The sequence below is a fragment of the Hordeum vulgare genome, chromosome 7H (assembly GCF_904849725.1).
Source record: "Hordeum vulgare subsp. vulgare chromosome 7H, MorexV3_pseudomolecules_assembly, whole genome shotgun sequence".
NCBI lineage: Eukaryota > Viridiplantae > Streptophyta > Magnoliopsida > Poales > Poaceae > Hordeum > Hordeum vulgare.
The window spans coordinates 210,376,006-210,401,754 of NC_058524.1; the positions used below are offsets into that span (position 1 = coordinate 210,376,006).

General features: G+C 42.7%; 1 protein-coding gene across 1 annotated transcript; it reads right to left on the minus strand.

Moving 5' to 3' along the window:
• Positions 1-1,338: 1,338 nt before the first annotated feature.
• On the minus strand, positions 1,339-5,176 carry LOC123407600 (probable protein S-acyltransferase 7). Its single transcript, XM_045100764.1, has 5 exons — positions 4,772-5,176; positions 3,317-3,499; positions 2,659-2,949; positions 2,245-2,478; positions 1,339-2,159 (listed from the first exon to the last, which is right to left on the minus strand). The coding sequence occupies exons 1-5, from the start codon at positions 4,844-4,846 to the stop codon at positions 1,650-1,652; spliced, it is 1,293 nt and encodes a 430-aa protein (XP_044956699.1). The 5' UTR covers positions 4,847-5,176; the 3' UTR covers positions 1,339-1,649.
• Between the last annotated feature and the right edge of the window lie 20,573 nt (positions 5,177-25,749).

Consider the following 25,749-nt stretch of genomic DNA (forward strand, 5'->3'; position numbering starts at 1 on the left):
CTACTCCTACTATATAGAGTGTCTATCTAGAGAAAACGAAATAAAGCTGGCCGGCCGGCCGGCCTGCCTGTCACTTGAGCTGGAGGGCACCATGCATGCACTGCGGCGGCCTGCTTGCTGCCTGCAGGAGGCACTAGCGATGCCAATGCCATCCTCCAATATGCATATGCATATGCATATGCTTGATCGACCCCTCTCACTCTTGTTGCACCAGCATGCTTGCTTGCTTGCTTGCTTGCTTGATCCATCGGCTATCTCACCTACCTAGCTTCCCTTTGCAAATTGCAGTGCTCTCGACCGACCGACCTCCGGTCCCTCTCACCCGCTTCACTTCACGGAGTGCTGCTACATCTACATGATTACATGCATGCATGTACGTAGGGCCAGGTCGGCAGCGCGCCATGTAGTGTACTAGCAGCACTGCCAGTTGCTAAATGCGATTGGAGCCGCCCATTAGCCATCCACCCACCGTGTGCTTCATCTTTGATGTCGATGATATGCGCGCACGCGAGGCGATGATGGATGGGGTGCTTGGAAATGACACGCACGGCCGGCGACCAAGTACTAGGATGTCATTATGAGGATAGGATAGGATGGATGGATCGATGGTGTGCGCGCCACTGTCGTTGCATCGTCTCTCGTGTGCTGTGTGCACATACATATTCATATTCATATTGGCCTCCCGTGTCGGCTCCAGACGAGAAACGCGCCTGCATTGCATATGTGCGTGTTGAGGCGATTGGGCTTTTGGACGTACAACGGCAACGCGGCAGGATTCATTCGGCTTCTGGACGTACAACGGCAAGTCGGCAGGATTCATTCGTGAGACATCGAAGCAGACCTGTCAATAGCCCTGTTTGGAGTTTCCAAGCATACGGAGCTGGCAAGCCCGATTAAGGGGACCCTGTTTTATTAGGACGTATAGTAGGAATGATATGCTCCCAACGAACCTCTCTGCAAAGCAGTTGGTAATTCTAGAACAATTTGGTAGGAAGATGCTTGTTCTAAACAGACAGGGGCATCTCTAAAATAAACAAGAACAGAAACCGAAGCCAACTTGACCATTCAACACAGCTGAGAGTACACTCCGAGGTAAGAGTAAATTGCAACAAAAAAAACAGCACAATTGTGTAAAAGTCATCAAACAGCCACCAAAATGCATGTTTTCTGGTGGTTTTTTCCTGAAGCATTGGAAACTTCGCCCCAGTTGTGGTGGTTTTTTACAATTTACTCCCAAAATAACAACATTAATCTTGATTTAACACACCTCCTTCAATCAAACCTGGGAAAAAAGGAGATGGCACTCTGACAAGCCACAGCATCGCAACCACAACCACAAACACAAACTGTCCGATAATTTTTATAGATATATACACACAATTGTATTGCAGATACATCATCAACCCCAACCCAGGAATGGCGGGAGCTTGAGCTCTTATAGGCCACTTTCTCAACACAACAAACACACGCAACAACAGAAGCTTGACCGGTCTGATGCACCACCGGGAAAGGAACAGGAAGTCTGTTCAGAATTACACGGGGCCAGGATCTTATCCCCGTAAACACATGGTGCTCCATTCAGAACATGATCGATGGCTCACTGCAAGGCAGAGCTCAAATGTTCATCTGTAGCATTCCGTTTATGATTGCTAATGTGCATCGCTTGTAGTAACATGGCCGCCCCCATCAGCTGCTTTGCTAGGGGATGTTTGCACAGAATTGCTTTCCACTGACTCCGAGGTTCCAGCTCTAGGATCCCAGCTTGAATTCCTTGAATGCATGCCTGCTCGACCTTCCACATGCTCCAGGGAAAGTTCATCCCCACTAACATCTGGAGATGCATGGGCTACTCTGCCCTCTTTCTCATCCAACATGCCACCAAGACCTACTTCCAAGTCGCCAATATTGGCTGTCGTCCTGGGTTCATCCCAAGGCACTGGCTTCTTGCCCATTTCAAGATCTCCAACAGCCTTGCCCATGTTGGGGCTCATGAAACCCCTAGATGAAGATCGTGCTTGCTCTACTGTGACTCTTGCCCGAAAATTGTTCTTTGAAGGAGGAATAGAGCTGCAGAATATCTCTAGAATGTTGTTCAGAATACCTCTGTTATACGGGTTAGCCCGCCGATCATAGCGGTATCTGAAATTTTCATAAGTTGTCTACAAAAGGAAATGGGTATATGATTAACTATTGAATTGCAAGTTCTACGAGTAGGAGATGGTTATTAAAAAAACCAACGCCTACCTGGTTTGTGCTCATCAGGTACAAATGGAAGACAGACAGACCACCAACAAACCACACACAAAGAAAACAGTAGACAATCAGAACAACTGAGGCTGGTGTCCTTAACATTGCCCTCCAAATTGACAAATGCTCAGCATCACTAATCTTGATTATGTACACCCAACAGAAGGCAAATACGTAGAGGCAGATTAACATGGTGGAGAATACAAACATGTAGAAGAACCGATAATTACGCTGCACCAAATATATGCTTATGATTAGACCCAACTGATATTGAAGATAAGTGAGCAGAAATCCTACAATCAGAAATGTCTGCACAAAGATCAACCTTGACATACCTACGAGCACACCCAAGCAACATGCCTTTGCAAAAATAAGGATACATTACAAACTGTTACAAATCTTCAAACTTACCTGCCCAATGCATTGGCCAACCCATGGGCAATGATGATCAAACCGTTCCACGCAGTTATTGCAAATAGAACAGTGTGAGCATCGAGGTGGTCGGTAAAGCAAGCAGGTGTCACAATACTTAACCTTCACACTAATTCCATTTACAACAACATCCTTTGTCCGAGGTAAACGGAGAGGTGTTTGACCTCTAATATAATTGCTCCCATCGATGCTTTCAGGTTCAGGAGGATGAGTATTGCGAGGTATTATACCAGGGTCTCTACCAGATGTAAGAATTAGTAGCATCAAATCCTAGAAAAGGAAAAGAAGAAGCTCAGTTGTGTTTAATTTACAATGCATGCAAAAACTATCATCGAAAGAACCATGGCCGGTGCTATGTACGAGACAGTAATAAACAAAATAAACATAAGTTCACTCGGACCATTTCATTTTACAAGGTTAAGTAATACACCCTCTGTTCACAAATGTAAGACGTTTTGGTAGTTTAACACAAATGTAAGACGCTTTGGCAGTTTAAATGTTCACAAATGTAAGATATTTTGGCAGTTTAATTTAAACTGCTAAAACGTCTTACATTTGTGAACAGAGGGAGTAGCCTTTTTTGTTGTTGCTTCTAATCATAAATAATTAATGATTTGTGATGTACTAGTATGCTTACATAGATGGTGAAGACAACCACCACTACCATCACTGAGATACCACAGTGATCAGGAAAGTCATTTATGAGGTGTCTGGCGACAAACACACAGAACACCACCACTGGTGCAAAGATGAGGGACATAGTGAGAAATATGGATCTCGCATCAGGCCCAAATATAAATCTTCCTTGCAAGAAGAATTCCTGAAAATGTGAAGGCATATCATCAACAAAATTCAGCAAATGTGGTTGTAATAAGCAATCATAGCAAACATTAAATGTTTCATATTTAAAGCAGTCGGGCAGCCTAAATAGCAACAAAAGCTTTCCTGTGAAGCCTGCAAGCTGTAAACCCTTTGGAGGAGCTTAAGCTTCTATTGGATTTAAGTAGAAGCTCACCTAAACAGTGTCTGATGGCATAGCTGAGCTATCATAAATTAATAAGCTAAAGAAGTTTGTATCTTTCACCAATGACCATTTTGACTATTTAGCTCTACTCGAAAACATATGTCAATATCAAGCCATATGTACAGAAAAGAGAACAAAATGCAACTTATTGTGATTTCTGAACAATATGACAAAACTCATGAAAATGTTAGCATGAACAAGGTCCATCATATCTAATCTAAGAGCAAGCAAGAAGTATTGTAAGTGCAGTCAATCACGACTCAAGCTAAGGATAACAAAAATATCACAAGACTAAAAATATTCGGAGAAACTAGCAGGTTTGGATGTCAGGAAACAAAGCTTTCTAAAATCATCGTTATCAACCTGAACTTATCAGCGTTGGTAGCAATTGCAAGAAAACTTATCATTATCGGTAACATCTTTACACATACAACTCTTTGATTTGCACAGTTTCATTTCACCTATGTACTAACTGAAATCAGTTGCAGCTAAAGCATAGGCATCCTTACAGATACTAACTCACAAGGAGTTAGTTGTTCGTCCTAGAGACAGAGACCAACCATCAAAACTGCGGATAAATTTTCAACTAAAATCCATCGATTCTACTGCTCAACATATATTTCAACTGAATTTATCCGAATGAAATACCTAATCCGCAGACATGTCGTTGTATGATAATGAACAAAAGAAAAAGGGAATATCTTTTCCAAATGGAACCAAACTTCCATTTTTCTGGGGTGACAGCCATCACAGAGCGGCAGCCATCCAAGTAAGTCACAAGTACCTCCAATACTGATCATTTACCAATCTCCAATTCGCCGTCCGAGATGGGGATGGTAAACTGGCGATTGGTCAAAAGATAATTTCAGAGACACAGGTATGAGTTTGCTCTTTTTCGAATGCAAACGTTCCAATCGCACAAGAGCGGAAAGCGACATGACTATCGAAAACCCATTCTGACTAACTCCACAATGAATTTCTAGTCTAGGTAACATTAGCCACTACGAAATCCCTCCTACGGCGATGGACAGGAGACATGGAAAGGGTGGAGAAAGAGAGATAACGTACGTTGTTTCCGCGCCAAACCTGGTAAACCCTAGGCTGCTCGCCGGCATCGGAATGGGAGGGCCGTGGCACGTACATCCCGCCCGCCGCAGAGGCAGGAAACCCTAGGGTACCCTCCCCCCGACGCGACCTCCGCCCCTACGGCAATTGATGGCCCGTCCTGCCTCGCCTTCCCCAGAGAGAGGTCCGGACGCAACGCCGCCGCACCGAGGTCACCCCGAAGAGGGCTGCTGCGGAGGCGGCGGCGTCGACGGAGGCGGAAGAAAGGAGAGGTGGGAGGGGACGGGGACGATGAGGTCTTCGGGCTCGGCCGGTCGGGTCAGGGCCGGACGACAGGAACGTGGTCGCGTGCCCGCTTTTGTCCGGGCGCGCTCGCGCTCCCACTCGCATCCATGGCGTCTCAAAATGATCTCTGCAGTCGGAGCACGGCCCACGCAGCCACAAAAGGTCAAATCGGCCAGCCCATAACCGTTTCTCTCGCGAATTTATAATTTGTAAAATGGTTAAACTATCTATTTTGTCTATAAAGCGAAATAAGAAAATGAATATTTTCGATTTGTATAATAAAATCTCAAGATTTGGTTCACCATCTATGACAAATGGGATAGTTAATTTTATTCCCCTAGTTATGTCCCACTTCGCCTTTTTCCCTTAGTTTCCAAAATTCATTGTTTCTGTCCATACAACTTTGCTCTTCTTATGTGTTTGCCCTTTCACTATCCTTTGACCGTTTGAATGTTAGTTTAAAAACTTCATAACAAATTCATATTAACTCAAAAAAATGCAAATAAGATATCAAAGTGTTTAGAAAACAATCATCCATATGTTCATGTCACTTCATTCATGACAAAAGTGTTGTTCATACATTTTTATGTTTAATAATATTAGTAACCTCGATAGGTTTAAAAAATATTTTTTGTCGTGAATGCAAATGACATGCACATTTAGGCGATGTTTTTGTTTTTGTCGTGAATGCAAATGACATGCACATTTAGGTGATGTTTTTCGAACATTTTGATTTTTATTTTATTTTCCTGAGTTAATATGAATTTATTATGAAGTTTTTAAATTAACGATCAAATGATCAAAGGGCAAATGCATAAGAGGTTGAAGTCACTTGGGCAGGATCGAGTTTTTTTTAGAATTAGTGGCAAAACAATTGAGTGGGACACAACTAAAGACGTAAATTAATTATCACATGAAAAATACCCTACTATATCAAACATAATACCGAGGCTCCGTCTAGTATAAAGGTAAGAAAAATAAAGGAAAAATAACCACAGGAATAGACTGGTGTGTGAGGAAGAAACCTATGGATCCTTTAAATGTAGGGACCAGAAAAACTGGACTCTACGGTTTGCAGAAAAATATCTCCTTAAAGCAACCCAATTTGACACTCTTTAGGCTGGTCATAGTGGGAGTAACTTAGTTAGTATCATGTACTTGAGACTAGCAAACATGTTGATGTGGTAGACAATTAAAGAAGAGAGAGAGGGTTAGAGTAGCATAGGTAGATACCATAACATGTTAAATTCTATGCTACTATGTGTCATGCATGTCAATAAATGAGGTCATCTATGATACTACTTTATGATACTATGCACTATGAAGGTAGTATCATACAATAGTATCGTATGTATGATACTACTATATGATACTTCCCACTATGGCCAACCTTAGTACGTTTGGAGGATGGGCATTCAATGCTAATTAATTGCTCTAGATTTTTTTTATTTTTCAAGGGTGACTAAAAGGACATGGATGTCGTCTAGAAGGAGGGTGAATAAACGCTTTAAAATAATTACTGTTTAGATTTAAACAAATACGGAAACAAACTAGCGTTTAATTTGTCAAACACAAAAACTAAATCAACTAGGCTCTACTGGCGTAGCTAGGGGGTGGTCCGGGTGGTCCATGGACCACCGTGAGATTTCTCTATGGCCTATATATTATAGCAAAAAATGAGTAAAATATAATGTGAGTAATTAAATACAAATGAAAGTTCTACTATTGGACCATCCTGGATTATTGAGCTGGCTACTCTACTGCTAGGCTCACCTATGAGGACCAACAACTTATGCTAAGCAAGATAAACAACTAAGTGATAACAAGATATATAACATGAAACAATATGTCTATCATAAAGTAAAGTGTATAAGTAAAGAGTTCGGGTAAGACATGACTTAGGAACGTGGAGATGACGATGTATCCCAAAGTAGACACCCTTCGGATGCTAATCTCCGTTTGGAGCGGTGTGGAGGCACAGTGCTCCCTAAAATGCCACTAGGTCCACCGTAATCTCCTCATGCTCTCGCACAATAAAAATTCAAGAATTCAGTGAGGGACCCTTGAGGTCAGTCAACGAACCAGTACCAATGGTGACCATTGGGGGCGGTCACCGAACCCGTATAATTGGCAGCCCTTGGGGCGGTCACCAGAATCCGTAAAAAAATGTTTGGGAAAATCTCCACAATTTAATTGAAGATCCCCACGCTTGCCCGAAGCTTTACACCACAATGATTGAGCTCCAAGGCACCACCAACCGTCTAGGGCGCCCAAGCACCCAAGAGAAACATGCTCTAGGGCGCCCAAACACCCAAGAGTAATAAACTTCTCAACCTTTCACTTCAACGTATCACCGTGGAGAACTCAAGCCGATGCAACTAATGCAATGGCAAGAACACACGAAGTGGTCAAGTACCTCACTCCAAAATCCCACCACAACAACAAAAGCTATGGAGAAATATGAGAGAAAGAATAAGGAGAACACAAAGAACTCAAAGATATAGATCCAAGGGGATCCCCTCACTTATAGGAGAAAGTGTTTGGTGCAAATGTGGATCTAAAACTCCTCTCTCTTTTCCCTCAAAAACTAGAAACAATCATTGGAGTGATTGAGAGATAGCAAGCTCGAAGAAGATCAACCATGGGCGGAAACATGATACCACTTGGAAACCTCGCAAATATCATGGGTTAGTACACAAAGCGTAATGGACAATACTTACCATACCATGGGATCACTTGATACCACTTGGTACATCTTTTATGCTTTGTGTGTTAAGCAACTTGAATCACTCTTGTATTTAGCCTTGATCAAGCTTGTATCTTATCTTCTCTCTTCCTAAAAATGATGTCTCGAAGGTAAATATGAATGTTCCCACAATCTTCTTCTTCATGACATGCTTGCAATAAGCTCAACTATCACGTGACCAATCTTTGGATAACTCCTTGAATAAAACATTGGTCACGCAAATTTTCCTTCTAATAACCTTGAAACCAATAAATGGTCTTCAAGCAATGTCTATGGGAAACCCCTCAAATATAAATCAAGGAACCCATTAGTCCACAGGGATTGTCATCAATTACCAAAACCAAACATGGGGCCACCATGATCTATCAATCTCCCCCATTTTGCTAATTAATGACAATCACTTTCAAGAGAGTTTATATGAGGAATTAAGCATCACCATACAAGTCAACAACTAATAATGCACGAGCATGAGATGCAAGTGATTAGGAAAATCATCAAAGCATGAACCCTAAACTTTGTGAACTTCTCCACAAAATGCTCTAAAAATCTACCCCATTGGCATCGATTGCCAAAATGGGTGAAAAACTTAGAAGGCCGATATAATATGTGTTCCTCCATAAAGTGTGTATTTATCCAGATATGAGTGGAAATGAAATACACTTATCCATTGACGAATAGTTGGAGGAAGACAAAATATATAGTCGATTCAAATATTGCTAAAGGATGATATGGCACAAAGGCATATCAAAAATTTAAGCAAGCAATCACAAGATCCGACGAGCCAAATGGATAAAATATATTATGATTCTGGCAAAGGAGTGTTCTAGAGAAACTAGAGAAGCTCCCCATGATTTGTGCACTCTCTAGAGTTTTTGCATTTGAATACAAGTGCACAAAATAGGATCATCACTTCCCCAAAATCAATAGAAACATACAAAAAGTGCAAGGGGGTGGACAATAATATAAGCATAGCACTTGCACCAAACAAGTAGTTGAGCAACATGCAAAAGAAGCAATTTAAGAAAAGGCTCAAACAAAATGATGTGTGAGAGTATTGGAAAAGCACTTGATAACACTAATATAAGGATGAGCTTTAGGCACCATCATAGTCTTATAGAAATGGGACACAAAGTTCAAGACATGACCTTCCCACACACACGGTGTTCAAGAAGGTCACACAAATAACTAGCAAATGGTTTCACAAGCTCACTACTATGCAATTTAAAACCAAAGATTGTGACACCCCATCGTGAAGATAGAAAATAATAGGCTAGTCAAGACAAGAACAAGGACAACAATCTTCACTGTAGAAGAGTTTATCAATATGCAAGGATATAAGACTCGCACTCAAGACAAACCCTTTGACGAAACCACCAAGGAAATGAAAGGAGAATGAAACGATGGACGTGAAAGAATAGGGATATCAACTAGAGATGTAACTTCTCCCACGTCCATAATATTCTAGCTAGATGACAATCATGATGATATATATCCACAAAGAAGGATGTACACACGGAATAGTTACAAAAGGAAAGAACATGATATCCAAATCGGAGTTATAAAATATACCAATGAGATCTTTGCTTGAGAGCATAACAAATGGCTAAATATTATTTTATTGTATATTAATGAGCTCCAAGTACACAAACATCAAAGATATCACAACAAGAAACACGACATCATTGTTGGTATGCTTTGAGAAAGGAAACAAGTACGCAAGAAAGAATAAAATTTCATGCCATGATGCAACCTACACAAAGTTCAATGCAAGAAATGCATGCATGAGGTAGATACTTGTTACCGAGATAGCATTGGGATGATGTGGTAGATAATGGTTCATTGATCATCCTAACTTGACTCCAATAAGCACATGGTGACAACACCTTCCTTGTGAGTGAGTTGAGCATACAATGCATCTCCAATTGTTCCTTACTGAATCTTAGTTGCAAAAATTAGATAGTGTTAGTGATTTTTAGGTGCAAAATTTGACAAATGGCAATGTTACAAGGTTGAAAAAGGGCAATGTTAGTTTCACAAATTGCAATAATCCCAATATGACAGATGCAAACCTTACCAAATTGTCTATACGTTGTTGCACACGGGTCATCCGAACAAATCGTTTGCGTTGAAGGGATGTACAAGTCCTTTGTGCCAGATTTTCACTTGGCTTAGCGGCGAAGGAAACATAGCTCTCACTTTGCATACTATCTTCAATCTGATGTGTTTGTGATGAAGAGATGCACAAATCCTATGCGGCAAATTTTCTCTTGGTTTAAGGCGAAAGGACCATAGCTCTTACTTTGTATACGGGTGTTCTATCTAAAACGTTTGCGATGAAGAGCTGCACAAATCCTGCGCGGCACATTTTGCCTCGCACGCCTCCCATCTACTCAAGCAGTTTTCTGCACGACACCTCATAGACATTAAAAATATGATGTATGGCGTCACGTGAATGGTTAAGAGAACACTTGCAATTTAAATTATACAAACGTTTGAGATGATAAGATGGCAGCTATTTGTTTCAAAATGCCTTTGTTGGTTGTTGATTCGAGTGCGCCTTCTCTCAAATTGGACACTAAAAATACCACAGCATGTCGGGTGGCATTCTATGATAGCATGACAAGTTTCATGAATTTCAGATGAGTTTTGGATTTACCAGAATTTTAAAACCAAGTATCTTAATGTTTGCGGTCGAGGAACGACGCCAGGGTGTTTGAAGTTCATTCCCATTTCTTGCATGGGACCTAAGCATGCACACAAGGACACACATTTTATTTTCAACCCATTTTCTGCACTGGAGCATGTGCGTGTAGTTCAAATTTGAATTATGCACATAAAATGCCTAGAAAACTTAGTTAATGTTTAAAAATGTCCAAACGAACCCCAAAAATTCCAAATTTTCACACAAGACACTCATGTTGCTCTATGTTGCCACTAGACAAAAAATTGAAAGCAAGAAGAGGCAATGAATATCGTTTCATCCACGAAGGAGGCACATTCCCTACCGGAACCATGAGGCTTATTGTGAGAAGCTTTGGTTTGTGAGAAGCTTATACCCAAACCTTCCCCAAATTGGGCAAACTTTGTACCACAACATGTTGATGCCGTTCCATGATAGCATTCCAAGGTTCATGAAGTTCAGACGAGTTTTGGATTTGCTAGAATTTTAAAACCAAGTATCTCAATGTTTGCGGTCGAGGCACGATGCCAAGGTGTTTGAAGTTCATTCCCATTTCTTGCATGGCACCTAAGCGTGCACGCAAGGACATACATTTTATTTTTCAACCCATTTTTCTGTGCTAGAGCATGTGCATGTAGTTCAAATTTGAATTATGCACATAAAATGCCTAGAAAATTGAGTTAATGTATAAAAATGTCAAAACGAACACCGAAAAATTTCAAAATTCAACACAACACTCCTGTTGTTCTATATTTACACTAGAAACAATTTGAAAGCAAGAGGCAACGAATATCGTTTTGTCCACAAAGGTGACACGTTCCCTACCGGGACCATGAGGCTTGTTGTGAGAAGCTCTGGTTTGTGAGAAGCTTATACCCAAACCTGCCCCGAATGGGACAAGTTTTTTAGCACATCATGTTGATGTTGTTCCATGATAGCATGCCAAGTTTCATGAATTTCACACGGTTTTTTGATTTACTTGAATTTTAAAACCAGGTATCTCAATGTTTACGGCCAAGCGACAGTGCCGAGGTGTTTGACATTCATTCCCATTTCTCGCATGGGACCTAATAAGCATCCAACCAAGGACACACATTTGTTTTTTAAGCCGTTTATATGCACTCGAGCACGTGCATGTAGTTCAAATTTGAATTATGCATATAAATGCATAGAAAAATTGTATAGAAATATTGAAATGAACCCCGAAAAATTTGAAATTTTAACACAACACTCCTGTTGTTCTATGTGGTCACTAGAAAAAATTTGAAAGCAAGAAGAGGCAACGAATATCGTTCCGTCCACAGAGGTGACATGTTCCCTATCGGAACCATGAGGCTTCTTGTGAGAAATGGTTTGTGAGAAGCTTATACCAAAACCTGCCCCAAATGGGTCAAAAAAATTACCACAACATGTTGATGCCATTCCATGATAGCTTCCCAAGGTTCATGAATTTTGGACGAGTTTTGGATTTACTAGAATTTCAAAATGAAGTATCTCAATGTTTGTGAGTGAGCCACGGTGCCGAGGTGTTTGAAATTCATCCTCATTTCTTGCATGGGACATAAGCATTAACCCATGGACACATATATGATTTTACAACCCATTTTTGTGCAACGGAGCATGTGCATGTAGTTTAATTTTGAATTGTGCACATGAAATGCCTAGAAAACCAAGTTAATGTATAAAAATATCCAAACAAACCCTGATTAATTCCAAAATTTTTAACGAAACACCTATAGTTGCATGTTCACTCGAGATAAAAGTTCTAGCAACTCAAACACCATCCTTTGCCGCTGTGACCCCATTATGTATTTCAAATCAAGACGAAAAGTCAAGTAGATCGCACATAGTTTATTATCACCAACCGGGTGAGATGCAGTAAAAAATATCTTCGAGCACCGTACCGTCGGAGTAGTACATATATGGCTTATGCAAGAAGGTGCATCGGCTATAGTCCACAACAGGTGCGTCAAGCACAATATTTCTTCTTCCTCCTCTTTATTCTTCATCTGGCCCTCCCATGCTCTCGTGATGCGATCCCCCCTCTCTTCCATGCATTTTCAGGTAAGGGACGTCGGTGCAACCTCCTCACGAAGCACCTTCGCGTGAGACCTCATCGCCGGTGACTCCATGCTCTCCGGCGGTCCTCTCCACCTCCACCTAATGGGTGACTTGCTCCTCAGCCCATCCCCATCGCCAGCTTGCCACGTCGTGGTCTCTATTGCCGCCGATGAGCCTCGCTGCCCTATGGCAAGGGGTTGACAACGAACCCGACAAGTGCGGTCCATTCATGAGTCTCTCGCACTCCTCCCACTCCTCTCTCTCTCATTGGCCCCCGGGCCCGCCCGTCAGGTTTAAACCTGGTGCGGCGTGGATACCCGACTCGCCTGGGCTGGTTGGCCTCTGGACGGACCCAACTGCTGGCCGACTCTCGCCCAGGCACTATGGCCCTTTTCCTTTTTTTGTCTTGCTAAATTCCAACATAAATGAATATTTATCCAAATCCAAATATTCTTCTACCTAAAATCTTGTAATATCATGTAGTATTTTATAATGCCACTTGTGTAATTTTCACACAAAGTTTGAGGCATTGTTTCATTTTAAAACCCTGTTTAGGGCATTTTAACCTTCTGTTAAAATGTTTTTTCATAAATTTTTGCACTTCAAAAATAAATCCCAACAATTTTCACAATACCTATACTCACCCTAGTATTTTTCAAAAATAGGTTGACATTTTTCTTAGTGTGTTATTTTTCCTAGTTTTGCCGTTGTCTTATTATTTCTGTTATATTTGCAACGTTAGATTGTGTTGTTGACGAAGGGCTTGGAGCAGAAGACTTTGAAGACCCTGGAGACTTTGTTGAGCCAGGCAAGCAGCCCTTTGACCATGCCTGAGAAACTATTTTTATGCATGTCATGTAGTACTCCATTCGATGCTCCTTGTTGATATTTGCACTTGGGCATGACTCTACCTTCCTATGAGGGTTGTGCGGGTGGGAAGTAGTTAGGGAGCAAAGTAGTTTCTGCGCAAATGGGATGGAGTATGCATGGTGTCGGGAAGGAAAGTGATTCCAAAGGTTTTTATCAAAAAACCCGTCGGGTGCCACTAATGCCCGATGGAGATGGTGTGACCTAGATAGCCACTTGAGAAAGAAGTGGTGTACCGAGGCTAGTGAGTGTCTGGTTTTTGAAATTGGATTGGTTTAAGTTGCCCTTACATGTACAACCACGATACTCCTTATGGGATGGGGCTTTACTGATTACTATGGTTGGTGCTAGTAGAGAGCCCGCATTACTAGTGGACAGAGTGACGTGGTCACTCTCGAGACGGGGTCGTGCCGAGAAAGGACGACCATGGGTTGTTTTCACAGACACTAGGCACACCGTTGCATGCCCTCATGGATGATACGTGTGATGTACATCACGAGGGGTTGTCACCAATGAGTGGACTCTTTTCTAGTATCATCATGGGAAAGGTAATGTTTGGGTACTTACCTCAGGTATGATAAATACCGCGAGTCGTGGAATGACATGAAAGTTTCCATAGTCTTGTGGGTAAAGTGTGCAACCTCTACATAGTGTAAAACTATTTGAATAGCCGTGTCCATGGTCAAGGAAAGTTGGATGGCCGATCTTGGGCTACGTCCATGTTTACCAAACAGTGTGCGTGTGTCTGAGAAAAATGATACCTGAGCTAAGTCGGACGACTTGGCATGATGGGTGAACATGGGATGTTCAACCCTCAAACGATATTGATATCTCTAACATGTTCACATGGATATCGCTCACCTCATGATGCATGCACTCACGAGAAGTTGATCATGTCATTGCACTCGAAAATCTGCTTTCCGCAAATTACCTGTGAGTGTTATACCATGCTTTATTATTGCCTTGTTCCACAACATGGGTTGCTTGCGAGTACATTCAAAGTACTCATTGGCTTGCCATTGGTTATTTATTTGGCCATGCATGGAAGAGCTGGAATATGGAGAAGAGTTCGCTGGTGACGAACATCCGAACTAGGACGCTTCCCAGAGAGAATGCTTGTATGTTAAGGCAAATGGCATGGGTTCACGCTTTCGTTCAAGATTTCCTCTGCTAGTTATGTTTGGTGTGTCGGCCTTCGAGGCCCTATCTATGTAATACTTGACCATAATGGCCCCTATTTGCATCAGACGGTATGTATGGATGTAAGACTCTTGTAATCCAGCTTCTGTGTGTTCAGTGTGCATTGATCTCTAGGAACACTATACACGTGCATGGTGATCATGACTTATAAGCAGGGGTCCCCACAGCGCTGGTAACAGAGCCATCCTGACTACAGGAAGCCTTAGTTAGCATGGACGTTAGTTAGGATGAACCCATTTCCAAAAAAACATACCTAGCATCTATACTTAGGAGTTTCTGCACTTCCTGCCTCTTCCACTCTATTTTCAAAAGCTTTACTGACACCCTCCCCTTAAACCTTGTAGATGGTCGTTGTACCCGAAGACCTCCTAGCGGATTTCCCCTACTCCTTGAGGACGGCTTGGAGAAGTGCGAGTTCTGCTGATCACCTGTTTTCCTCTACCACGAGCACTGGGTTGATGCCACCATGAAGGAGTCCCACATTGATCTGGTCGTGAAGGGAAATGACTCCCCCCACGAGTTGGTTCTTTGAAGGACCACACCTGGAGACTCTGGCATTAGCAGTTGAGACAGTTACGCGGAAGGCGCTCATCCACCTCCGAGACATCATTCCAGAGATGGCCGACGAGTTGGCTAATCACCACTTCCCTTTCAGGAAGATGATGTTGGCAAGATTTGGAGGTTGATCCCATCCCTAGAGGATGGAACACCGCTCAGGTTCCATACCTACTTCAGCCTCTCCACCAACACTCTATCTCACAACCTGATTAAGGAGTCTGTGAAGCTCCGCAAGGAACTTCACCACACCCGTGAGCTACTCCGATGAGCCAAGATGAAGCCAGACAAGATCAAGAAGGATGGAGCCTCCGAGGGACAACCTGCTATCGCTTGCAAAGGAGGAGTAGCCCCAGCTAGACATGCATCCACATGTCATCATTGCATCAGTGCAAAGGAGTATCGTGCGCTCTTCACCGCTCCACGACGAAGCATCGTCGGGATGGACCTCCCAGTTCTCCGGTCCCCTCGACGGGAGACGATGCCCATACATATGATGACTAGGAGGAAAACCTAGAGGAGCATGAGTACGAGACTGAGCACTTCACTACTTGAGTCTGAGAACACCTAGGGTTGGATAAGTTATGTATCCCTCATGCGAAGTCGTGTCCATGTAATGGTTCATATGAAACCATGAGTTCTTGTTGTTTGTTTTACTGTTTGTGTTTGGATGCAAGTCGCTCTTTTGCCTTAGGCAACATGTAAGCGACTACATCGCCTATCTTATCTTAATATTATGTGTTTGGTCTTTCGACCTTTGATTGTCACACTTGCACTATACCAACCCCCTTAGGCATGTTTTCCTCTTATTGCCATTTCTTTCATCTATTCAAGTTGTTTGACTTGGCTGCTCCAAGCAGGATGGTGACCTCTACCCGCACCAGTACTTTTGGAAACCCCAACACCGACAACTCTAGCCAGCAGCCGGGGGCCGGTGGGTCTACTCAAGCTGGAGTCACCAGGATCAGCCACAAGGCGACCTTCCCCCGCCACCGCCTCCACCGGAGAACATGACCATAGCTCAATTTCTCCAAGTTCTCTGGGAGGAACGCCAAGCCAACACTGCCGCTATCGAGCAGATGGCTAAAGTTCTTGTGAATAACCAGCAGCAAGGCGGGAATGGCAATGGTCATTCCACTATGTCGAAGTTCATGAAGAGTTCGCCCCCGACCTTCACTGAGACAGATCAAGCTTTGGATGTTGATGACTGGATCCGCACCATCGAGGACCTCCTTGCATTAGTCAACTGCAATGAGGATCGTGAGAAGATTCTCTATGACCCTCACTGCCTCAGAGGTACCGGTAGATCTTGGTGGGATGGATTCAAGGTCATGCAAGGCAAGCGTGTGATCATATGGGCTTATTTCAAGCAAGGGTTTCGCACTGCCCACATCCCTTCTCGGATTATGTCCATCAAGAAGCGGGAATTTCGAGCGTTGAAGCAAGGAAGTGGTCGTGTCAAGGAGTACCTGCAGAATTTCAACCTCTTGTCAAGATATGCGCATGATAACGTCAACACTGAGGCAGCCCAGATAGAACACTTTGTTGGGAAACGTATCATGGGAAACAAAAAAATTCCTACGCACACGCAATACCTATCCATGGTGATGATCATCTACGAGAGGGGAGAGTGAATCTACATACCCTTGTAGATCGCTAAGCAGAAGCGTATATAACGCGGTTGATCTAGTGGAACATCTTGGCGATCCAAATTGAAGTCCATCCTGCGATCTCATCACGATCCGTCCCACGATCCCATCATGATCGTTCCCGATCTAGTGCCGAACAGACGACACCTCCGCGTTCAGCACACGTACAGCTCGATGACGATCTCCACCTTCTTGATCCAGCAAGAGGGGGCGGACAGGTAGATGAGTTCTCCAGGACGGTGGCGTGGTGGTGGTGGTGGTGGTGCTATTCCAGCAGGGCTTCGCCTAAGCATCGCTGAAACTAGAGGAGAAACAGATCTAGAGAGAGAGAGAACATCACATGGTTGTTTTCTGTTGTCTCTAAAACCCTCAAAACCCTTAGTATATATAGGAGGAGAGGGCTGCGCCCTAGGGCTGCCCTTTCTTCCCTTACACAAGGAAGAGAGGAGGAGTCCTCCTCCAATCCTAGTAGGAGTAAGATTCCTCCTTCCCACTTAGAAACTCTTTCCACCTTGTGTTTTTTCCTTCTCAAACCTTATGGGCCTTAGTGGGAACTTATTCCAGCCCACTAGGGGCTAGCTTATCTCTTCCCACAGCCCATGAGGCCCCTTGGGGCGTGACACCTGATGACCCACAAGTGTAGGGGATCTATCGTAGTCCTTTCGGTAAGTAAGAGTGTCGAACCCAACGAGGAGCAGAAGGATCTGACAAGTGGTTTTTAGCAAGGTAATCTCTGCAAGCACTGAAATTATCGGTAACACATAGTTGTGTGGAAATAGTAACAAAGGTGCAGCAAGATGGCCCAATCCCTTTTGTAGCAAGGGACAAGCCTGGACAAACTCTTATAGGAGGTAAAGCGCTCCCGAGGACACATGGGAATTTTCTGTCAAGCTAGTTTTCATCATGTTCATATGATTCGCGTTCGCTACTTTGATAGTTTGATATGTGGGTGGACCGGTGCTTGGGTGCTGCCCTTACTTGGACAAACCTCCCACTTATGATTAACCCCTCTCGCAAGCATCCACAACTACGAAAGAAGAATTAATACAAAGTCTAACCATAGCATTAAACTAGTGGATCCAAATAAGCCCCTTACGAAGCAACGCATAAACTAGGGTTTCAGCTTCTGTCACTCTAGCAACCCATCATATACTTACTACTTCCCAATGCCTTCCTCTAGGCCCAAATAATGGTGAAGTGTTATGTAGTCGACGTTCACATAACACCACTAGAGGAAAAACAACATACAACGCATCAAAATATCGAACGAATACCAAATTCACATGACTACTTATAGCATGACTTATCCCATGTCCTCAGGAACAAAAGTAACTACTCACAAAGCATAATTATGTTCATGACCAGAGAGGTATTGAATAGCATCAAGGATCTGAACGTATAATCTTCCACCGAGTAATCCAACTAGCATCAACTACAAAGAGTAATTAATCACTACTAGCAACCTTACAAGTACCAATCGGAGTCGCGAGACGGAGATTGGTTACAAGAGATGAACTAGGGTTTGGAGATGAGATGGTGCTGATGAAGATGTTGATGGTGATGAGTCCCCTCCGATGAGAGGAGTGTTGGTGATGATGATGGCGACGATTTCCCCCTCCGGGAGGGAAGTTTCCCCGGCAGGACGATCCTGCCGGAGCTCTAGATTGGTTCTGCTCAAGTTCCGCCTCGTGGCGGCGGCGATTCCTCCCGAAAGCCTCGTCGTGATTTTTTCTGGAATGAAACCTTCCTTATAGCAAAAGAGGGGAGCCAGAGGTCCAACTGGGAGCCCACAAGCCCCCTAGGCGCGGCCAGGGGGGGTAGGTCACGCCTAGCAGGCTTGTGGCCTCCTGGTGGCTCCCATCTGGTACTTCTTCCACCCGGTATTTTTTGTAAATTCCAAAATAAATCCTCGTTGATTTTCACGGCTTTTGGAGTTGCGCAGAATAGGTATCTCAAACTTGCTCCTTTTTCAGGCCAGAATTCCAGCTGCCGGCATTCTCCCTCTTCATGTAAACCTTGCAAAATAAGAGAGAAAAGGCATAAGTATTGTACCGTGAAGTGTAATAACAGCCCATAAAGCGATAAATATCAACATAAAAGCATGATGCAAAATGGACGTATCAACTCCCCCAAGCTTAGACTTCGCTTGTCCTCAAGCGGAAACCGAGATCAATAAATATGCCCACATGTTTAGAGAGAGAGATGTCGACAAAACAAGATATGGACATGCACGCATCGTGATCAGTTGGAACAACAATATCATCATATCATCTCTTATGCTAAAGTGATAATTCCTTCACAAAGTAAAGTATGGATCAAGAACCTTATTGAGAATTAACAACCAATAGCCTATAGTCATTGAAGCAATTGCAATTTATCATAACATCGGAAAGAGTCAAATAAGAGCTTGTAAAGCAAATCCACATACTCAATCATCCTTTTCTCTTCTACAATTGCTACAACTCACGTGGTACTCATGAGATCAAAGTTTCAGTCGGACACAGAGAAAGATAGGGGCTTATAGTTTCGCCTCCCAACTATTTACCTCGAGGGTAATGTCAACAATAATAATTCATGAGTACTTACTTCCAAGTTGACATATGAATATAGATCTTTCCCTAGCATATGACGTTAGCCAAGATAAAGGCAAAATAAGGAATTGGTGTAGATCACCATGACTCTTCCAAGGGCAAAAAGTAAAGGTACAAGATATGCCATTCGCAGAGGGAAGCAGACGTTGTCATGCGCTTTTGAGGTTTGGATGTGTGACCTCTTAGTGTGAAGGAACGTCACTTTATATTGCCTCCTGTGATAAAGAACTTTATTATGCAGTCTGTCGCTTTTATGTCTTCGTCATCACAGGTTCGTACAAAGCTTATTTTCCACACACTAATAGATCATACATATTTAGGGAGCAATTTTTATTGCTTGCACCGATGACAACTTACTTGAGGGATCTTATTCAATCCATAGGTAGGTATGGTGGACTCTCATGGCAAAACTGGGTTGAAGGTTTATGGATGCACAAGTAGTATCTCTACTTGGTGCGGGAGTTTTGGCTGATATGGGGTGGAAGAAATTGTCATATGGTAAGGGATCTCTAGTCATATAATCATTGTTCGGAACCAAGCAAACATAATTCATTATGTTGTCTTCCTTGTCCAACATCTACTTCTAAGCATGTAATAGTTTAGTGAGTGTAAAATCATAGATGGTGTCAAAGACGATATGTTTATATGTGAACCTCTCCTTCTTTATTACTTCCTATTAATTGCAACAATGACCAAGATCTACGTTTGTCCACCCACAACAAGTTTCAATCAACATTCTTTTTATATGTGGAGTCATCACTTCCCATAAGATCATTACATGATCTTTCATGCTTTTGTTCTTTTATCATTCTTTTCTTTCAGATCATGGCATGAAGCAAGGCCCTTAACTAAAACACTATTTATTATATGACTCACGAACTCGAATACATCGGGGGTGACACAAAGCAAAACTCAAGCCTAAAACACTGAGGACTTTATTCTACTAGAGAAAGACAAAACCAAAAAGGATCGAACTAAGAAAAGGTAAAGGCAAAAGATGTGATGGTGATACGATACCGGGGCAACTCCCTCAAGCTTGGCACAAGCAAAGGGGATTGCCCATACCCGTGCTTAGTTGTCTTCCTTCGGAGGCGATGGTGGTGGAGTTGTTTTGTCTTTTGATTCCAAGAGGGCCATCAATCTTTGATTTATACCTTGGAGTTCTGTGATATGTTTCTCCAGCAAAACAACTTCACGGGTAAGATAAGTATTATGAACACGAGTTATTTCACATAACCTCAAGAGCTCGATCAAGGATGGAGGTAAAAGGTGGAGGTAGGGTTGAAGAAAATCCTCTTCCTCAGCTTCTTCCTTATTGAGCACAGATTGCCCTTCGTCCAACGCCGGATTTTTCTCCTTGCTTTTGCCCTTAGTTTCTTTAGGTAGCCTTTCCTTGGCCTCCATGACCTCCATTCTTTTCAGATCAGGATTTACTTCTTCATAGGCTTGAGGAAGATCGTTCTCCCCTACAGATTCCTGAGACGACATCTTGCCTTAAATCTGCGGAAGAAAACAAGCTCGAAATGAAAACAGAGGAAATTTGCGTGATACGAGGGTCAAACCTTTCGGGAGAATATATAATGATTTTTTTCGACCAGAAGGAGTACTCCGCAAGAAAATGGAGTCCGGGAGGCACACGAGGTTGTCACAAGCCCCCTAGGCGCGGCTAGGGGGGGTGGGCCGCGCCTGGTAGTCTTGTCGCCTCCTCGTGCGCTTTCCGGACTACGTTAAATTTTTCTATTTTTCTAAAAATTCCAAAACGGAGAAAAATTCCTAGTGGAAAAGTTTTGGAGTCGGTTTACTTACCGAATCACATACCTCTTCGTTTTCGGAGTTTGAAACAAGCTGATAAATATCCCTTATGTACTCCTCCGGAGTTATGGTATTGATAATATTGCTTTCAACATTTATGGGAGTACCTGAGATATAATGCTTGATTCTTCGCCCATTTACCACTCTCGGAAAATTACCTTCCGTGTCGTTAATCTTGATGGCACTGGAACGATATACTTCCTCAACAATGTAAGGACCTTCCCATTTAGAGAGAAGCTTGCCTGCAAAAAATCTTAAACGAGAATTATATAGCAAGACATAATCACCTACATTGAACTCACGTTTTTGTATCCTTTTATCATGCCACCTCTTAACCTTTTCTTTGAACAACTTGGCATTTTCATATGCCTGAGCTCTCCATTCATCAAGCGAGCTAATATCAAATAACCTCTTCTCGTCAGCAAGTTTGAAATCAAAGTTGAGCTCTTTGATTGCCCAATAAGCCTTATGCTCTAGCTCAAGAGGTAAATGACATGCTTTACCGTAGACCATTTTGTACGGAGACATGCCCATGGGATTCTTATAAGCAGTTCTATAAGCCCACAGTGCATCATCGAGCTTCTTAGACCAATTCTTTCTAGACCTATTGACAGTCTTTTGCAGAATTAGTTTAATCTCTCTATTACTTAGCTCTACTTGACCGCTGGACTGAGAATGATAGGGAGATGCAACTCTATGGTTGACATCATACTTAGCAAGCGTTTTACGGAAAGCACCATGAATAAAATGTGAACCACCATCAGTCATTAGATATCCAGGGACTCCAAATCTAGGGAAAATAACTTCTTTAAGCATCCTGATATAGGTGTTGTGATCAGCACTACTAGTTGGGATAGCTTCTACCCACTTAGTGACGTAATCAACAACAACTAGGATATGAGTATACCCGTTGGATTTTGGAAAAGGTCCCATATAATCAAAGCCCCAAACATCAAATGGTTCAATGACAAGTGAATAGTTCATAGGCATTTCCTGACATTTACCGATATTACCTATTCTTTGACATTCGTCACAAGACAAGACAAACTTACGGGCATTCTTGAAGAGAGTGGGCCAATAGAAACCTGATTGCAATACCTTGTGTGCAGTTCTGTCTCCCACATGGTGTCCTCCGTAAGCCTCGGAGTGACACTTCTATAGGATCTGTCCCTAATCGTGTTCAGGTACACAACGTCTAATAACACCATCTACTCATTCCTTATAAAGGTGAGGATCATCCCAAAAGTAATGTCTCAGATCAAAGAAGAATTTATTCTTTTGCTGGTATGTGAAACTAGGTGGTATATATTTGGCAACGATATAATTTGCATAATCAGCATACCACGGTGTACTACGTGAAGTATTGATGACATTCAATTGCTCACCAGGAAAGTTATCATCAATAGCTTGTGGGTCATCAAGAACATTCTCCAACCTAGACAAGTTATCTGCTACGGGGTTGTGAGCACCCTTCCTGTCGACAACATGCAAATCAAATTCTTGTAGCAAGAGAACCCATCTGATAAGTCTAGGTTTAGCATCTTTCTTTTCCATGAGGTACTTAATAGCAGCGTGATTAGTGTGAATAGTGACTTTGGAATCAACTATGTAAGATCTGAACTTTTCACATGCAAACACGACTGCTAAAAATTCCTTTTCAATAGTAGCATAGTTTCTTTGGGCACTGTCTAGAGTTTTACTAGCATAGTGAATAACATTCAACTTCTTATCAACTCTTTGTTCTAGAACAACGCCAACAACATAATCACGAGCATCACACATGATTACAAAAGGTAAGTTCCAATCAGGTGGTTGAACAATAGGTGAAGTTATCAATGCCTTCTTAAGTATTTCAAAGGCTTCCTCACAATCATCGTCAAAAACAAAAGGAATATCCTTTTTGCAAGAGATTGGTAAGAGGCCTAGAAATCTTAGAGAAGTCTTTAATGAACCTTCTATGGAAACCAGCATGACCAAGGAAACTTCTTATACCTTTGATATCTGTAGGGCATGGCATTTTCTCGATCGCATCAACTTTAGCCTTATCGACTTCAATACCTCTTTCAGAAATTTTATGTCCTAAGACGATGCCTTCATTAACCGTAAAGTGGCACTTCTCCCAATTCAAGACAAGGTTGGTATCTTTACATCTCTGCAATACTCGATCAAGGTTGCTGAGGTAATCATCGAAAGAAGACCTGTAAACGGAGAAGTCATCCATGAAAACCTCAACAATCTTTTCACAAAAGTCAGAGAATATAGCCATCATACATCTTTGAAAGGTAGTAGGTGCATTACATAAGCCAAAAGGCATACATCTGTAAGCAAAGGTACCGAAAGGGCATGTGAAAGTGGTTTTCTCCTGATCAGATTGTGTAACTGGTATTTGGGAGAAACGAGAATAACCATCTAGAATGCAGAAGTGTGTATGTTTAGACAATCTTTCTAGCATTTGGTCAATAAAAGGCAAAGGGTAATGATCTTTCCTAGTGGCTTTATTCAATTTCCTAAAATCAATCACCATCCTATAGCCAGTAATAATCCTTTGTGGGATCAATTCATCCTTATCATTAGGGACAATGGTAATACCTCCCTTCTTAGGGACACAATGCACCGGACTCACCCAATCACTATGAGCAATAGGATAGATAATACCTGCTTCCAGGAGCTTTAGTATTTATTTTCTTACTACCTCTTTCATCTTACAATTTAATCTCCGTTGATGATCGGCAACTGGTTTGGAATCAGGATTGGTTTTAATCTTGTGCTGGCATAGAGTGGGACTAATGTCCTTAAGACCATCAAGAGTATATCCAATAGCAGCACGGTGCTTCCCCAGAGTTTCTAGTAACTTCTTTTCTTCATGCTCTCAGAGGCTAGCACTAATTATAACAGGATATATCTCTTTTTCATCAAGATAAGCATACCTAAGAGTATCAAGCAACTGTTTGAGCTCGAACACAGGATCACCCTTTAGTGGGGGTGGATCTCCAAGTAGTTCAACAGGCAAATTATTCTTAAGGATAGGATATTGTTCAAAGATAACTCTATCTATCTCATCTCTTTCATCCATATGCATATCATTTTCATGCTCAAGCAAGTATTGCTCTAAAGGATCAGTAAGAGGCACAACGATAGAAGCTAGAGCAATAATTTCATCCTTACTAGGCAACTCTGTTAGGGCAGATTCATGCCTAAGTAATTTTGGTGATTGATGACAGTACTGTAAAGGACTAATCGTGTGCATTAAGCTTTCACATAACACATGTCAACGGCACAAGACGATTCGGCACCCTCCGTGGAATAGAAGCACGGTGTCCTCTACGATTCTCTTTCTTTGGTTCGTAGGAACACCGTACTATTAAGAGGGGATCCGTAGTGGAAAGGTTTGGGTGGAATCAATTTCGCATGCACACACTTTATCTCCTTCCCCTTTCCCTGCAACTTTGGAGCAGTTCCCGCCTCTGGTTTATCTCCTCTTGCAAAAAGGTCTCCCAACGGTAGTACCACTGCCCCTAGCGGTAGTACCGTTGGAGCTGGCGGTAGTATCGCTATGCCGGTGGTAGTGCAACCCCTGGTCAGCGGTAGTACCGTTCCAGGAACTTAGTACCGCCTTCCTAGCGGCTGTACTTCGTCAGACTTTTTGCGAAGACTTTCTTGGCGGTGGTTGGCCCGATAGTGTCTCTGCACTACCATGGGCTCAGCGGTAGTACTGCTGCAGCCAGCGGTAGTACCGCTGGGCTCGGGCTGTGAGTGGGAAAACAGTTGGATTCCCCCCACTATATAAAGGGTTCTTCTTGCTCTAGAAACCTACCTTTGACCCTCCCAAGATCCATTGTTGCTCCCTAAGCTCAAAAGTGCCCGACCTCTCTCCCTAGCCAATCAAACTTGTTGATTTCCTAGGGATTGGTTGAGGAGGCCTAGATCTACACTTCCACCAAGAGAAAATTGATTCCCCCCCACTAATCCCTTGCGGATCTTGTTACTCTTGGGTGTTTGAGCACCCTAGACGGTTGAGGTCACCTCGGAGCCACATTCCATTGTGGTGAAGCTCCATGGTCTTGTTGGGAGCCTCCAAGCTTTGTGTGGAGTTTGCCCCAACCTTGTTTGTAAAGGTTCGGTCGCCGCCTTCAAGGGCACCTATAGTGGAATCACGGTACCTCGCATTGTGTGAGGGCGTGAGGAGAATACGGTGGCCCTAGTGGCTTATTGGGGAGCATTGTGCCTCCACACCGCTACAACGGAGACGTACTTCCTGTCAAAGGGAAGGAACTTCGGTAACACATCCTCGTCTTCATTGGTTCCACTTGCGGTTATCTCTAACCTTTACATTGTGTATGCTTTTGTTGTTGTCTATCTCTTACTTGTCTTAGTTATCTTCGTTGGTAGCATCATATAGGTTCACCCCCTTGTTGACATTTTAGAGAACCTTTATGCTGCTAACCCTAACTTGCTAAGATTAATTAAAAAGTGGTCATTGCCTATCCCCCCCTCTAGTCAACCATATCGATCCTTTCAATTGGTATCAGAGCCAC